We start from the raw sequence: 17,122 nt of genomic DNA on the forward strand, positions 1-17,122 counted from the left end.
AAAAAAAAAAAGACATTTTATATGAATACTATTATATACAAGTCTTGAGTTCATTTACAACACAGCAAATAATGTTCCTTATGGTTGAAATGTTAGTTATTCCAAGTTGTGAGGGATTTTTCTCTAATATATGGCACTAAAACCATTTTGAAAAAGAACTGTAAAACATCAATAGTACAAATGAATTATTTTCATACACTAATGGACCTCTGGAAATCCCTTATTAAAAGAAATCTATTTAGAGAAGATGAGATGTATATTTGAATTATTTTCAGTTATATTTGAAATAACTTTCTTTTGCTTAAAGGAAAGAAAATAAAAGAGATTTCTCATTTGTCTGTGTTTGGAAACAGAGAAAATAAACATATTAAGCCAAGTATTTAATCAGTAATTTATTCGAGCTACTATTCAATCCTCCTACAACTTACTGTTCAGTCATCCAGATTCTTTTCTTTTATTCCTACTCTGATTTTTCTCTATTTGGGAGCTTTATGAAACCATGCTTTCCAAGTTTACTTGCCTGGTAACTGATGGCACATGGCTTTGGAACTTAAGTTCTAAGCCTCAGTTGTCATTACCAAGAGAATTCAAATGTAGATGTGTGTGCATGGGTCAAATCCTTGGAGAACAGAGTCTAGAACACTCATAAGCAATAAGTATACAGGGCAATGTTACAGTTCAGCTACACTTTTAAGACATTTTTTAACCAAAAATGCTACCCATATTTATACTTTTTCCGAAAATAGAAGGGAACAAATGGAATTCTCTTTTAGGAGGGCCCAAGTAATGAGGAAAGGAGAATATATGTCCCCCTAGGTCAAATTAGGCACCAAAGATCCAGAGGGAAATCAGTCTCTTTGGAGACATCCACAAAAGCAATTTTGCACGTCACTCACAAGTGCTATATGTAAAAGAGCTAAAATAAAGGCGGATTTACCTAGAAGTTCCTGAATCCAATACAAGTTATGAAAACAGAAAAGACAAGAGGCAGCAAAAGTAACATTTCTTCAATGTCCGCTATCTATGTCTTTTATACACACATACCCTCCTTCTGTTTTCAATAGTATTCAAATGTTTAAAGTCCAAGGGAAAGGGCAGCGCCTGTGGCTCAAAGGAGTAGGGCACTGGACCCATATGCTGGAAGTGGCGGGTTCAAACCTAGCCCCGGCCAAAAAAAAAAAACTGCAAAGTCCAAGGGAAAATTTTTCAGGAGAATGTCTCCCAACGCCATCTTTCTTCAGGGTATCTTCCCTATATGTGTGTGTGTGTGTGTTTGTGTGTGTATATATATACAGGCCATATGTTGGAGGAGAGGAACCTGCAGAAATAAAAATACAGCCACTTCTGCTTCTCCAATAATCAACACTTTAAGTAAATATGACAGTACAAAAATGTAGATTTTTGTGAATTAGATTCCAGTACTGGAATGTAAAAATGGTGCATCATGCCACTATTATCCACTTAAATATTCAGTTAAGTGTCAATCAAATCAATGTTGAAAGTATTTGGAACACAGCCTTCTGCTCTGTTAATGTGCATTTAACATTTCATAAAAACACATGTTAATACACACCCCCCCAGACATTGCCACATCTATGTCTACTCTTGAAAATGTCCTGTAACAAAAAGTGGAAAATAAATACTATGACAGTGTGGAATGGAATGATGACAAATTAGAAAAAGTATGAAGGGAAATTCCCAGATTCTTCTAAAAATAGTCTTTTTTATGTCAATTATCTTAGTCTTCTGGGAAATTCACAAGTATCTACAAAAAGTAACCTATTCCTACTTCGAAACTTTAACAGTAAGTAGTCTTACCTATAATATCACACATAATCATAAGCAATCTTCTTAACATTCTTAAAAATGCCACATCAGAGAATTCACACTGCAAGGGAAGCCACACATCTACAAGTAGTTCGCAACATATTCAACAAATCTCAATAGTAATAAATGTTGATTGTATCATTTAGCATTTGAAGAGTAACTATAAACGGTAATGTCATTTAAGAGTAGTGAGAAGTACAGATATTTCTCACACTAGTGGACAAATTCTCTTCCCAGTCACTCATTTCAATTTGTTGATCTCTTCCTCCTTGAACAAGTAAACCTGAATCTGGTGTGTGTGTGTATGTGTGGTTTATTTATTCTGTACTTCAAACAAAACACAGGTAGGGAAGTAGAGTAGATTTTGTTTTGTTTCAAAAACATCTAAGGCGACAGAGATTTTTAACTTCACAGGGTTGTTTACCAGCAGGTCGGTGTTCCGAAGAAGCAAGCCATAAAACACGCACAAAATAAGATTCTTTCAAAACACTTTTATATATAGGGTAAAGATGGGAACGCGCAACACATCTTTAAAGGGGCGGGTGACATTCTTTCCAATCGTCAGCAACAAATTCCCACAGAATATTTGTTTTTCTCTATTTGTAAACAAGAGCCGGTGCCAGCGCTCAGCCCCGCATCGGGAGCGTTCCCCCAGGGTGTTCTGAGGCTGACAGCCTCAGCACCTCCGTCGGTCCAAAGGAAAGCCCTAGCGGAACTCTTCTGCTCCGGCGTGGGGACTGGAGTCGGCAGCTCCTCCTTAACTTCACTGCAGTTACTCAGGCATCGCTAAACCTGCATCTATCTACCTGCCCCTTGCCCGGAACCCCGGGCCCACGGCGGCTGCGGCGAGTCCGTGCCCTCGGGGGAGCCCGGCCCGGAGGCGCCCCGCGGGTGGCTTACCGAGCAGCGAGCCGATGAAGATGACGATCTGCGCCGTGGTGGTGAACTGGCGGTACAGCTGCGCCTCGCCGAACTCCCCCAGCGCGCTGCGGTTCACGCCCGCAGCCTCCGCACCCGACACGTTCGGCGGCTCGCTGGTGTTTCGGGAGATCCAGCTCCCGTTATGTCCCATGGCTAGGCTGGGGCTCCGGCTCCACGCGCCCGCCCGCCTGGGAGCCCTACACCAAGCTGCTCCTCCTGGGGCGCGGAGGGACGCGCGGGTACCCGGCGGTGTCCTGAAGAAGCCGGGGCAGCCGACGGGTCCCCTCACATCTGCACTTTGCCAACTCCGGCGCCTGAGAGGTTGGGCGGTAGGGAGGCGAGGCTGCGTCCCATGCCCGATCCCTCCTGGGTCCCCGTGAGCAGCCACCTAAAAGTGGCAGTCAGAGCCCGCTGAGCCGTGTCCGTCCCTCCTACTACAGGGTGGTCAGCGTGGCCCAGCCCACTCAGCAGAGATAGAAACACAGGAGGCGGCATGTGATGGTCCAAGAGGGCGCTCTCCGCTCCCTCCGCCCCCCGAGGGCCAGGGCATCCCTCCTGAATCCCCCGGGCTGCCGGGCTCGACCCCTCTCCCTAGAGGGAAGAACACGTTTGGCCGACGCTATTTTTCAGTCCTGCTGGCTTCGAGGCTGGATGGCGATGTGGAACCGATGAAATGCCCAGGCCGAGTGGTCGGGGCCCTGAGGGGACCCCCGAACCCCTGACAGCGCCCATGGCTTGGACAGACAGCCTTGAGTCTTCCCAACACGGTTGCTCTGTGCACCGGGCGGTCCGCCAGGACGCCCGGGCTGTCTCGTCCGGCCCGGCCCCTCACTGGGGGCTCTGGCCTCCCGCCTCGGCACGGACTGCTAGGACCCCGTTCCGCAGCCCCTTTCTGGTTCTACACCGCTGGGCGCACCCTTTCGTAACCCCACTCCGATCCTCTGCCGCCAGAATAGAGCTTCGCGGCAGGGCGGGGACGAGGCAGGACGCCCCTAGTGGGGAAGGGGTACCGTCTGCTCCGCCGCCAGACTCCAGCGCGCGCCTGGGACAGCCGGGGACGCGCGGTCGGCGGGGACGGTCACGTGGCACGCGCGGCCCCGCCCCCACGTCCAGGGAGCGGTGGGGAGGACGCCATCTTGGCCGGGCGGAGCGTGACTGTCTCGGCCCAACCGCGCGGGGCTGCGGTTACGCTCGCCACACCTCCTGGGGCTTCGCTTCCTTTACTACTGTCGGAGCGGCGCTGCGTCTAGTCAAGCGAAGGCCACCTGCAGGCTCAGCGCTGCTAGTCGCGGCACCTGGGCGGGGAGCCCACTTCAGTCAAGCCTGGGCTTTTGAGAAAGATGGAATGTATAGGATCCCGGTGCCAGGTGTCCTGGGCCTTTTTATTGCGTCCCATTTCCAGAATGCACACAACGTAACGCCTGCTGGATTCTTGGAATGACCCAGCGGGAGGGAGCCACTTCCTGCCGGCTGATGCAAAGGGTTGGGAAAAGAAGAAGGATGAAGTGGGAGAAGGGGAGTGTACAGCATCCAGAGGGAGGACTTGGGGAAGGAGGAACAAGGATTAGCTTGAGTTGACTTTACGGAAACTGATGTTTTTTAAATAAGTGAAGTACGTGCTAAAATTACAAAGTTATTTCTTGGTCGCCCCAAGCATGATGCTGTTACAGTATGGCAACTTTTGCTTTCTCATTTACTCTTCTTCAGAGGGCAAAAAATATGTCTTGTCCATCTTTGGATTTTCACAATACCAATGCATAGTAATCTAAGCAGTAACATTTTGGAGAGCAAAAAAGAAAGAGAGGGAAAATTAGTTATGCCAACTGTATTTCCCCCCTAAAGTGTCATTTCTAGTAGCTCCTGAAATGCAAAAATAGGTTTCAAGATGAAACCCTTTACGCTGTGATCATTGTAAAAAAAAAAAAAAAAAAAACTACAATGATGGCTCACCAACACCCAAAATCGTCTGCAGCCCTTAAAGTGTATAGGGTCAGTAACCTAATCAGCTGCGGTCACCATGATTCTCAGACTTGAGGAAGGATTGCCTCCAGAAATATAAGGCCAAGGACAGTAATAGGTGGCATAATTCACACAGCTTGGTGCTACATGAATTTTTAACTGATTACAAGCACGAGTCAAGAGAATTTAACATTGATATGTGATGTAAAAGATTGGACATGATTTAAATATATGTTAAATGTCTAGAGTAGTATTATTTATACCTGTTTGGTCATTTACCACTGCATAACAAACCGTCATAAGGATAGTGGCTCAGACAACTCCATTTGCTGTCAGCTGGGGTGGCTCAAAGTCACCACCTCAGTCTGGAATCTGAAGAGTTTGTTCATTGACACACGTCTGGCAGTTGATGCTGGCTGCTGTCTGGGAAGTGAGCTGGAACATCTATATGTGGTCTCTCCATGTGGCTGCCTGGCTTCCTCACAGAGGAATGTTCACTATGTTCCAAGAGAGACAGAGTTCTGAGAGGATAATGCAGAAGCCTCATTTTTTTTCAGGCCAGTCAAGTGAAGCAATGAGAGTGGAGAAGGTACAAGGAAATCTATAATTGATTGTGATCAATTAGTTACAAATACTACTGCACTCAGACCAGCCTCTTTTTATTTTTAAGACCTAATCTCAGACTTAACCAGCTATCACTACAGTACATAATTTTTTGAAAAAGTCACAAAATCACTGCATTTAAGGGAAGGAGACATAGACTACACCTCTCAATGGGAGAAGTGTTAGTCCCATTGTAAGAAGAGCATGTGTAATGAAGATACTGTTGGAGTATTTAAGGAAAATATAATCTGCCAGAATATTTTCTTTTTGTCAAAAAAATTCTTCAAAATGTCTCAGTTATTTTTTCTGGAATTAAATCCAAACAGATACAAACCACATAAATTACAGTCCTTTTCAATTACGTACCTTGTACAGGAGTTATCTTGGTCCCTTATAGTTTGGACTGCTATACTCAAACACCTTACACTGGGCAGCTTATAAAAACTCATAACATTCTCATAGTTCTTAAAGCTGGGAAGTACAAGATCAAGACAGAAGCAGATTCAGTGCTTGGGGAGGGCCTACTTTTTGGTTCATAGATGGTGCCTTCTAGCTGTGTCCTCACATGGTATAAGTGTGCCTCTTTTATTAGGGGTATTGCAATGCTACCTGGCTGGCCCCCAACTCCTGGGCTCAAGAGATCCTCCTGCCTCAGCCTTATAAGTAACTGTGACTAGAGCACTGAGCCACCATATCCATCACCTAGTATGGCCTCTTTCGTAAGGGTACTAATGCCATTCATAAGGGAAGAACCTTCATGACCTAATCACCTCACAGAATTTTCCTCTCCTAACTCTATCACTTTGGTGATGAGGTCTCAACATGTGAATTTGGAGGGAACACAAACATTCAGAGCTTAGCAGGTGGTACATTGATATGAGCTGGCCATTGTTGACACCTGGCGGCAATCAGGTTACACAGCCATAGCTAGAGGCAGGTAATTAGAATTGTCAGCCTACACATTTATGTGCTAGCTAATTTTTATCCAAAACTTTCTGACGCAGCAGTAAAAGCAGATAAAGGGAAATGGACTAGAGTAAAAGTAGGCAAATTCTGGCTCTTGATTATACTGTTACAAGTAGTTTTTGTAGTCCTCTCCCAAAAGGAATAGAATAAGAAACCACCCTCCCAACTTAAAAACACCTTGTGTCTTTAGAAGTTTTTTTTTTTTAGAGACAGAGTCTCACTTTGTCACCCTCAGTAGAGTGCTATGGTATCACAGCTTACAACAACCTCCAGCTCTTGGGCTTAGGTGATTCTCTTGCCTCAGCCTCCCAAGTAGCTGGGATTACGGGCACCCACCACAACACCCTGCTATTTTTTTGTTGTTGTTGCAGTTTGGCCAGGGCCGGGTTTGAACCTACCACCCTCAGTATATAGGGCCAGCGCCCTACTCACTGAGCCACAGGTGCTGCCCGTGTTTTTAAAAGTTTAAAGTTAGTTGTTGTGATGGCTAATTTTGTGTGTCAACTTAACTGGGCTAAGGAATGCCCAAATAGTTGGTAAAACATTCTTTCTGGGTGTGTCTGTGAGGGTGCTTTGGGAGAGATTAACTTTTTTTTTTTGAGACAGAGTCTCAAGCTGTCACCCTGGGTAAAGTGCTGTGGTGTCATAGCTCACAGCAACCACAAACTCTTGGGCTTAAGCAGTTCTCTGCCTCAGCCTCTCAAGTAGCTGAGACTACAGGCACCTGCCACATCCCCCTGGCTATTTTTTGGTTATAGTTGTTTGGCAGGCCCAGGCTGGATTTGAAACTGCCAGGTGTATGTGGCTGGTGCCCTAGCCATTGAGCTCCAGGCACCCAGCTGAGATTAACATTTGAATCAGTGGACTGAGTAAAGAAGATCCAACCTCACCAGTATGGGAGAGGATTATCCAACCACTGGAATGGGACAAAAGGCAAAGGAAGGGCGAATGTGCGCTCTCTCTCTTTGAACAGGGACATCCATCTTCTCTTGCCCCTTGGACATCAGAAGTCCTGCTTCTCAGGCCCTGGGGATCCAAGACTTATACTAATCCCTACTCCCCATCCCACCCCTATTCTCAGTCCTTCAGATTAAGACTGAATTCCACTATTAGCTTTCATGGGGCTCTAGCTTGCAAACAGCATATCATGGGATTTCTTGGCTTCCATAATTGCATGAGCCAATTCCCACAATAGATTTCTTTCATATACAGAGAGTGCCAAAAAATATATACATTTTAACAAAGGAAAAAACTGAATTTAACTTGTAATAATAGTATGTATTGATAACAAAAGATGAATACTAGCCATGTTTGAGCAACTCTGACAATTGCAGAAGTCAAACATGACTTGAGTATTAGTTTTAATACAGCTTTTTCCTGGTTTTTATTTTTATTTTAAAAAATTGGGGGGGGGGAGGGGCTCCAGGCCTATGGCTCAAATGGCTAAGATGCCAGCCACATACACCTAAGGTGGTGGGGTTCGAACCCAGCCCAGGCCCGCCAAAACAATTATGGCTGCAACCAAAAAAATAGTTGGGCGTTGTGGCGGGTGCCTGTGGTCCCAGCTACTTGGGAGGCGGAGGCAGGAGACTCGCTTGAGCCCAGGAGTTAGAGGTTGCTGTGAGCTGTGATACTACAGCACTCTACCCAGGGGGATAGCTTGAGGCTCTCTCTCAAAAAAAAAATTTTTTTTTGGAGGCCCGGCACCTGTAGCTCAAGCAGCTAAGGCGTCAGCCACATACATCTGAGCTGGCAGGTTCGAATCTAGTCCAGGGTCACCACACAACAATTACAGCTACAACCAAAAAATAGCCAAGCGTTGTGGTGGGCACCTGTAGTCCCAGCTACTGGGAAGGCGGAGGCAGGAGAATTGCTTGAGCCCAGGAGTTGGAGATTGATGTGAGCTGTGATGCCATGGCACTCTACCCAGGGCAACAGCTTGAGGCTCTGTCTAAAAAAAAAATTTGTTTGAGGCAGTCTTACTCAGTCACCCTCAGTAGAGTGCTGTGGCATCAAAAGTTCATAGCAACCTCAAACTCTTGGGCTCAAGCAATCCTCTTGTCTCAGCTGCCCAAGTAGCTGGGACTACAGGCACCCAACTACTTTTAGAGACAGGGTCTCCATCTAGTTCAAGCTAGTCTCAAACTCCTGAGATCAAGCAGTCCACCCACCTGAGTGTCCCAGAGTACTAGGAGTATAGGAGTAAGCCAGAACGGCCAGCCTCAGTTTTCTCCTTTTTTTTTTTTTTTTGAGACAAAGTCTCATTTTGTCACCCCAGTAGAGTGCTGTAGCATCATAGCTCACAGCAATCTCAAACTCTTAGGCTTGAGATTCTCTTGCCTCAGCCTCCTGAGTAGCTGAGACTACAGGCACCCAACACAATACCTGGCTATTTTTAGAGATGGGGTCTTGGTCTTGCTCTAGTTCAGGCTGATCTCTGAAATTGTGAGCTCAGGTGATCCACCCACCTTAGTCTCCCAAAGTGCTGTGATTACAGGCCTGAGTCACGGTGTCAGGCAGTTTTGTCCTTTCTTTCTTTCTTTTTTTTTTTTTTTGTATGAAAGGTCTTTATTGGTGGGGGAAGGGAGGCTGCAGAGCAGCACCAAGGAGGAGAGAAAAGAGAAGAGAAAAGAGGAGAAGAAAGAGGGGAGACAGGTAAGGAGAGAGCGGGGAAGAGGAGAGAGTAGAGCAGAGAAGAGCGAGGGAGAAGAGGTGGAAAAGAGAGAGAGCAGAGAAGGAAGGCAGAGGGAGGCAGGAGAGAGACAGTTTTGTCCTTTCTTAAAGTGTGTGCACTTTTTTGCCACCCTCTGTGTGTGTGAGAGCGAGAGAGAGGAAGAGAGAGTGTGTGTAATCTTGTATTTGTCCTGTTTCTCTGAAGAACCCTAATTAATATTTATGTTTAGCTTTCAGCATTCATTTCCCTACAGAAATAATGAACATGATGATAGTGTTTCCTGGCAGCATGGAGGCAAAAAGCGAGGAAGAGGCTCAAGAGATTAAGGACCCCCAGCCTAGGGAGGGTCTACTCAGTCTCCACATCTACCTTCATTTCCCAAGTTCTGTCTCTTTCAGGCTCCACAACATTTAATGGAGTTACTCTCCTGCATGTACCAGTAGTTGAACCATTTAACAAAGGTTAGGGCCCTGTGTTAGAAAGACAATTAGGAATACAGTAGTATAGAATACACAGATTTTCACAGCTTTCCCCAAACACCTGTTTCTAAATTAATTACATGCCTACTGAGATTTGCTTAGGGGATTTCCCTTCTTGTAACTATGGCAAAATATAAGTGTGACTATTAATTTTATGTGTCAACTTGACTAGGCCATGGGTGCCCAGATATTCAGTCAAGCTTTATTCTGGGTATGTATGTGAAACTGTTTCTGGACGAGATTAACATTTGAATGGGTAGACCCAGTAAAGCAGATTGTCCTCCCTTATGGGGGTGGGCCTTACACAATCACCTGAAGGCCTGAAGAGAACAAAAAGGCAGAGTAAGAGAGTATTCCCTCTGCCTAACTGCCTTTGAGCTGGGAAGTTGGCTTTTTCCTGCCTTTGAACTGACACTGAAACATCAACTCTTCCTAAGTCTGGGGCCTGCTAGCTTCTGAACTAAAACTATATTGACATAGTCTGAAAGCTCTCCTGGGCTCTAACTTGCCAACAGCAGATCTTGGGACTTGTCAGCCTTCATAATTTCATGAACCTTTTTTTTATATATAATAGATTCTTTCTGTGTGTATTTTATCCTATTCTGTTTCTCTGGAGAACCCTGGTACAATAGATAATTGGAAAAAAAGTTTTTTTAAACCCATATCCTTCTCTGTTTTTCCCTTATACTTTGTTAGTGTAGTGGTAGGTAAAATCACATATTAATAGATGCTAGTAACAAGTAATTTTCCAACAAGTAGTTAAGCTTTTATAGGTGATAAACCATTTCTCTTGGTCTTTGTCTTACCATTTGTATTCAGAACTCCTAGATTCTATCTTTCTTTCTTTCTTTTTTTTTTTTGAGACAGAATCTCAAGCTGTTGCCCTGGGTAAAGTGCCATATAGCTCACAGCAACTTCCAACTCAGGCTCAAGCAATCCTCTTGCCTCAGTTTTTCTAGTTTTAGTAGAGATGGGGGTCTAGCTTTTGCTCATGCTGGAATGAAGTGGCTTGATCATAATCTCGAACTCGTGAGGTCAAGCAATCCACCCTTCTCAGCCTCCCAGGGTGCTAGGATTGTAGGCTTGAGCTACTGCACCAGCCCCTAGATTCTAATTTTCTTGGCCATTTGCTGAAGAGCAGGAAGGGGGCTGGGTAGGGGGAAGAAGATTAGGATAATTGCAAAGACCAAGATAGTGGGAGGAGCAAGGGGCTTCATTTTCCTTTCCTTTCCTTCTCTCATCTTGGAAGATCTCCTCTTCCCTCCTGCCTCTGATACCACCCCTCACATGCCCCTTTCTTCCCTCCCTTCCTTTCTTCTTCCCTTCCTTCTCTCCCTACAGGGTGTTACTTTGTGTTCCAGGCTAGAATGAAGTGGGTTGATCATAGCTAACCACAGCTTCAAACTTCAGGGCTCAAAGAGATCCTTTCCCCACAACCTCCTGAGTAACTACAGGTCTCAAGGAATCCTCCTGCTGGGATTGCTTGTGTGAGCCACTGTACCTGGCCCCTATGTTGCCTCTTTATAAAGGAGGAGAGAAGAGAAAAGCTGGAGAAATGAAAGTATTTTTGTGTTGTTAAGTCCAAGCAGCAGCATACTGAGAAAAGAGGAGTTCTTATGGCCCCTGGCTACCCATTTGGAATAAGCAGTTCTATTCTCAAATGGCTATTTCTATCCTTATATAAAAGACAAAGATTATGCAGCTTATTATGTGGACATTACTAATGTTTAATATCTCATTCTCCCCTTCTTCTAGTTATATGGAAGACTATATTTTTCAGCTGCCATTGCAGGTAGAGTCATGTGACTATTATGACTAATGAAATGTGAGCAAAAGTGAGGAGTCATTTGTGGGCTAAGGCAATGAAAACTGTGATTCTCAAATCTCTCTTCTGTTCGACCACTGCGATTGTGGAAGGGGCCCATGTTGAAATGGAAGAGCCAAAAGATTGAAGCAGCCTGTGTGTCTGAGTCACTATATGGGAGGGCAGATTCCCTGGAGAGCCACTCAGACCCATGACAAATTCATATGGACAAGAAATAAACCCTTATTGTACTAAGCAACCAAGATTTTTGGAGTTGTTCATTATCATAGCATAACCTATCCTATCTTGGCAGTTACAGTTATGAAAACTGGGGCCTGTATATGTTACGAGAGCACAAAATTTTACTTTGCTTTTGAGGAATGGAAGGCATTAAGAACTTAAAAAATATCTCTGTGTATATTGGTAGTGGCAGTAAGGATCTACTAGATCCTTGAAAAATGAAAGGAGGAGCGGATAATAGAGCCTCTGGGCATCTTTGAATTGAACTATTGGGCTTTTCATGTAGGAAAACATATTGGTCTCTGACAAATACATTGTTTAAACAGCTTTTTGGAGAGTACTTAAGCTTTGTGTAGGCAATAACCCATTTCTCTTTGATTTTATTTTATTTTTTTGAAACAGTCTTGTTATGTCACCCTCCATAGAGTACTGTGGTGTCACAGCTCACAGCAACCTCAATCTCTTGGGCTTAAGCTATTCCCTTGCCTCAGCCTTCCAAGTAGCTGGACTACAGGCACCCACCACAACACCCAGCTATTTTTGTTGTTATTGTTGCAGTTATCATTTTGGTTTTAGCTGGCCTGGGCTGGGTTTGAACCCACCAGCCTCGGTGTCTGTGGCCAGCACCCTAACCACTGAGCTACAGGCACCAGGCTGTTTCTCTTTTCTGAAAAACCTAGATTATCTTTTTATATAGGCAATCCTACTAACTCTCAAGATAAAATAATCTAGCATTGGGGAGGGGAGCATGAATGCTGGTGTCAACTGGATGTGGGTTTCGATGCCTTCTCTACAGTTTCACTTGTGTTCAAATAATGCTGGGCAGCTACTTGACCTTTCCCAAACTCTTTCTCTACCAAAGATAAAAATACCTATTTTGTAAGGTTCTTTTGAGGACAGTAAGATATTGAATGAGTTAAAACTTCTGACAGTGTATGGCACATTGCAGGACATCAATTACAGATAACTATATAAAATCAATTTCTGTTTAGTTTATTGATATTTAAATAAAACAAATATCAAAGGGGAAAAATCACCTTCCAACATTTAAAAAAATTCTCTCCATAGATTTATTATTATTATTTTTTAGAGTTTAAAAGGCTAGGTGAAGTCTGCACCCAACCCATGTCCTTTTTTTTTTTTTTTTTAAATTAAATCCTAGCTTTGTACATTAATGCAATCATGGGGTACAATGAGCTGGTTTTATATACAATTTGAAATATTTTCATCAAACTAGTTAACATAGCCTTCACGGCATTTTCTTAGTTATTGTGTTAAGACATTTATATTCTACACCGCTCTGTAGATTTAAATAAACCCTAATAAACCCTGTTTTTTTTTAAAACACTTATTTTACAATTAGCAAAGGACAGAATGGCTTTGGGGGAAATTTTACTTAAAGATTCAGAAGTCCAGAATTTAGCCTTTACATTTATAAGCTAAATATGTTTACTTTTTATGGTTTTAGTTTTGGGTATGTTAAATTACCATTAAAGCAACTGTCTGTTTAAAAGATATTAATATAGCCCTTCACGTATTCAAAGTTTTCCCAATATATAGTACTGAGAAATAGTTTCCTACTAATATGAATCTATGATTATATCTCCTAATGCAGTTTCCCAATTTCTAAGTCCTCATACCTATAGACTTGCTATTTAAATTCATCAAAAATATCTAGTAAGGGGGGGCCAGGCAAGGTGGCTCATGTCTATAATCTCAGAACTTTGGGTAGCCCAGGTGGGAGGATTGAGGCTTGAGGACAGGAGTTCAATATCAGCCTGAGCAACATAGTGAGATCTCAGCTCTACAAAAAATTTAAAAAGATTAACTGTATGTGGTGGTGGACACCTGTACTCCTAGCTCCTCAGGAGGCTGAGGGAGGAGGATCACTGGAGCCCAAAAGCTTATGCTACTGTACTCCAGCCTGGGTAACAGAATGAGATCTTGTCTCTAAAAAATTAATAATACAATAAAATATGTATAATAAAACATGTTGAAAAAAGAATACTTAGGAAGGCAGAAGTTGAATACCCCAGCCCTCCCCTCCCCACCGCAGGAAGCTTCAATAGTCACATACACACAGCAATGTCTCAGGATATAAAATCAATGTCCACAAATTAGTAGCTTTTGTATATGCCAATAACAGCCAACATGAGAAGCTAATAAAAGACATAATTCCCTCCACAGTAACTTCAAGGAAAATGAAATACCTAAGAATATACCTAACAAAAGAGGTGAAAGACCTCTACAAAGAAAATTACAAAACCCCAAGAAAAGAATAGCAGACAATATTAACAAATGGAGTAACATACCATGCTCCTGGCTGGGAAGAATCAACATTGTGAAAATGTCTATACACCCAAAACAATCTATAGATTCAATGCATTAAAATACCATCATCATACTTTCAAGATTTGGAAAAAATACTTCTTTGGTTTATATAGAACCAAAAAAAAACCCATATAGCTAAGGCAGTTCTTAATAATAAAAACAAGGCTGGGGGCATCAGCCTACCAGACTTTAGGCTATACTACAAGGCCATAGTGATCAAAACAGCATGGTATCAGCACAAAAATAGAGACATAGATATCTGGAACTAAATAGAAAAACATGAGATGAAACTAATCTCCTTTAGCCACCTGAACTTTGACAAACCAAACAAGAATATACACTGGGGAAAAGATTCCCTATTCAATAAATGATGTTGGGAGAACTGGATAACCACATGTAAAAGACTAAACTGGACCCACACCTTTCACCACTCACTAAAAATTGATTTGAGATGGATAAAAGATCTAAATCTAAGGCATGAAACAATAAAAATTCTGGAAGAAAGTGTGGGGAAAACACTTGAAAGTACTGGTCTGGGGAAAGACTTTATGAAGAAGACTCCAGTGGCAACTGCAACAACAAAAATAAACAAATGGAACTTCATTAAACTGAATAGCTTTTGTACAACTAAGGAGACAACAACCAAAGCAAAGGGACAACAATCAGAATGAGAAAAGATATTTGCATATTATCAATCGGACAAAACCTTGATAACTAGAATCTATGGAGAACTCAAATTAAGAAACAAAAAACTAGCCAACAATCCCTTATATCAATGGGCAAGAGAGATGAATAGAATCTTCTCTAAAGAAGACAGACAAATGGTTAACAAACATATGAAAAAATGCTCATCATCCCTAATTATCAGAGAAATGCAAATCATACCTACCCTGAGAAATCACCTACCCCCACTGAGAATAGCCATCACAAAGTCTCAAAGCTGCAAATGCTGGCATGGATGTGGAGAGAAGGGAACACTTTTACACCGCTGGTGGGACTGCAAACTAATACAACTTCCTTCCTTTTTGGAAGGAAGTATGGAGAACCCTCAAAGAACTCAAACTAGACCTCCCATTTGATCCTGCAATCCTGTACTGGGCATCTACCCAGAAGAACAAAAATCATTTCATCGTAAGGACATCTGCACTAGACTGTTTATTGCAGCTCAGTTTACAATTGCCAAATAATGTAAACAACCTAAATATCCACCGATCCAGGAATGGTTTAACAAGATATGGTATATGTATACCATGGAAATACTTTTTGGCCACTAAAAAAGATGGTGACTTTACATCTTTTGTATTAACCTGGATGGAGATGGAAAATATTCTTCTTAGTAAAGCATCACAATAATGGAGAAGCAAGAATCCAGTGTACTCAATTCTGATATGGTGACAATTGATGCTAATACCTAGTGGTGAGTGGGGAATGGGGGAGTGGAGAGAGGGGAAGAGAGAGAGGGGTGGGGGGGGTCACAGTATATTGCATACCTCTTGGGGGCAGGACACAATTATAATAGGGACTTTACCTAACAAATGTAAGCAGTGTAACCTGGTTCTTTGTACCCTCGATGATTCCCCAACAATTAAAAAAAAAGATGTGTGTGTGTGTGCACATATATATATATATCTCCATGAGCATTATCACCTTCAAAGGAGTCACCTTGAGGAACTATTTAATTGTTAAGGAATGTCATAATTTCTCACCACCATTTTAGGACTCCTCTTTTATAGTTAACTTCAGAAGCTCGCACATTTTTTCCTACATACCTGATCATAATAAATATAGTGTGTCCTTTAAGAATAAATTTGATTTTTTTAAAGAGCCATAACTTTGGCAAATTAAGTGATCACAGTAATATCTTCTTTAGTAAAAAATGAGATATGACTATAAAATACTATGATTCGTAGTTTGTCTTGCAAGTAATGTCACAGCTTTGGAATAAAAGTAACTTCAAAATTTAAAGGACAAGAGTCATTTGGTATATAAATATGTAAGTTCACATAAGTATCCACAAGGTGACACAAAAAGTCCTTAAGTCATTTTGATTTTGTACTTTCTTGAGTAGCCAGAACAGGGTTGCCTCTCCTGCTCCTGGCTGTCAGGTCACAGAAGGCTTCAAGAACAAGTGCCTTTACCTCCCAAAAGGAAAGGGGAGAAAGGAAAAGGCTGAAAAAGTATTCAAAGAAGTAATGACTGAAAAACTATATTTGGCACAAATTGTAAGCCTAGAGATTCAAGAAACTCAGCAAATGGTAAAAAAGATAAGCCCAATGAAATTCACACCAAGATACATCATAGTCAAACTTCTGAAAATGAAGAAATAGAAAAAATATCTTGAAAGTAGCCAAAGGGAAGTGCCACATTGCCTTTGATGGAAAAACAATTTGAATAGCAGAATTCTCTCTGAAATCATGTAGGTCAGGAAAAAATGGCACATTTTTCAAGTGCTGAAAGAAAAGAACTGTTGATCCAGAATTCTATATCCAGTGAAAACATCCTCCAGCAAAAAAGGAGGAAGAGATTGTATTTTAAAATTTGGGGGACAATAATCAAAATCTGAGAGTTTTTCTTTGGGAAAGGACAAAGAGCAAAACCAAGAACTGTAGTTTTAGGGAGGAGTGAAGGCCCAAGGAAGTAAGGACTCTTCCTTGGAGGGCTGATCTAAAGGTTTAGGGATAGCAGAGCAAATACGGAAATCTTGGGGTGTTCTGACAAGCTGGATTTGTGAACTCCACGTATACAAAGACACTCTTATCAGGCGGGATGTTCCAAGGGCTTAGAGATTCGCTCTCAGGAACCTGTGGAGGATCAGTCTTTCCTTTGGAATGTACATCCAAGCCTGCCCAATTAACCCTTTACTGCCCATATGGCAACCAAATGAAAAGTGTGGACCTTGTCTGGATTTTGATTCAAACAAGCAACTGTTAATAAAACAGAACAAAATAAAACAATAAACTTTTTCTTTTTCATGGCTCATAGTATATACGGTATGTGTGTGTATATATATATGTATATGTATATATGTATAGGTATATATATACACACATATGTCATATAACAGATATATAATTGATATATATATAATACATTGCATATATTTAAATTATACAATTTGATAACTTTTTTTTTTCTGACATGGGGTCCTGCTCTGTCACCTGACCTAGAGTGCAGTGGCCTGATCATAGCTCACTGCAACCTCAAACTCTAGGCTCTAATGATCCTCCCAGTTCAGACTCCTGAGTATCTAGGATGCCCAGCTAATTTTCTTTTATTTAATTTTTTGTAGAGACAGGGTGTCACTATGTTTCTCAGGCT

At 42.3% G+C, this 17,122-nt stretch overlaps 1 protein-coding gene across 2 annotated transcripts in view; it reads right to left on the reverse strand.

The window, feature by feature from the left end:
* GPR176 (G protein-coupled receptor 176) overlaps positions 1–3,741 on the reverse strand; it is a 106,824-nt gene extending 103,083 nt beyond the window's left edge. Inside the window, exon 1 of one of the 2 annotated variants that reach the window (XM_003791705.2) lies at positions 2,728–3,741. In XM_003791705.2, coding sequence (XP_003791753.1) covers positions 2,728–2,899 — 172 coding nt within the window. In that variant the 5' untranslated portion in view covers positions 2,900–3,741. The remainder of the gene's footprint in view (positions 1–2,727) is intronic. The other variant, XM_012806344.2, reaches the window with a different exon arrangement.
* Between the last annotated feature and the right edge of the window lie 13,381 nt (positions 3,742–17,122).

Source organism: Otolemur garnettii, unplaced genomic scaffold (genome assembly GCF_000181295.1).
Source record: "Otolemur garnettii isolate 467f Iridium unplaced genomic scaffold, OtoGar3 scaffold00050, whole genome shotgun sequence".
NCBI classification, from domain to species: Eukaryota; Metazoa; Chordata; class Mammalia; order Primates; family Galagidae; genus Otolemur; species Otolemur garnettii.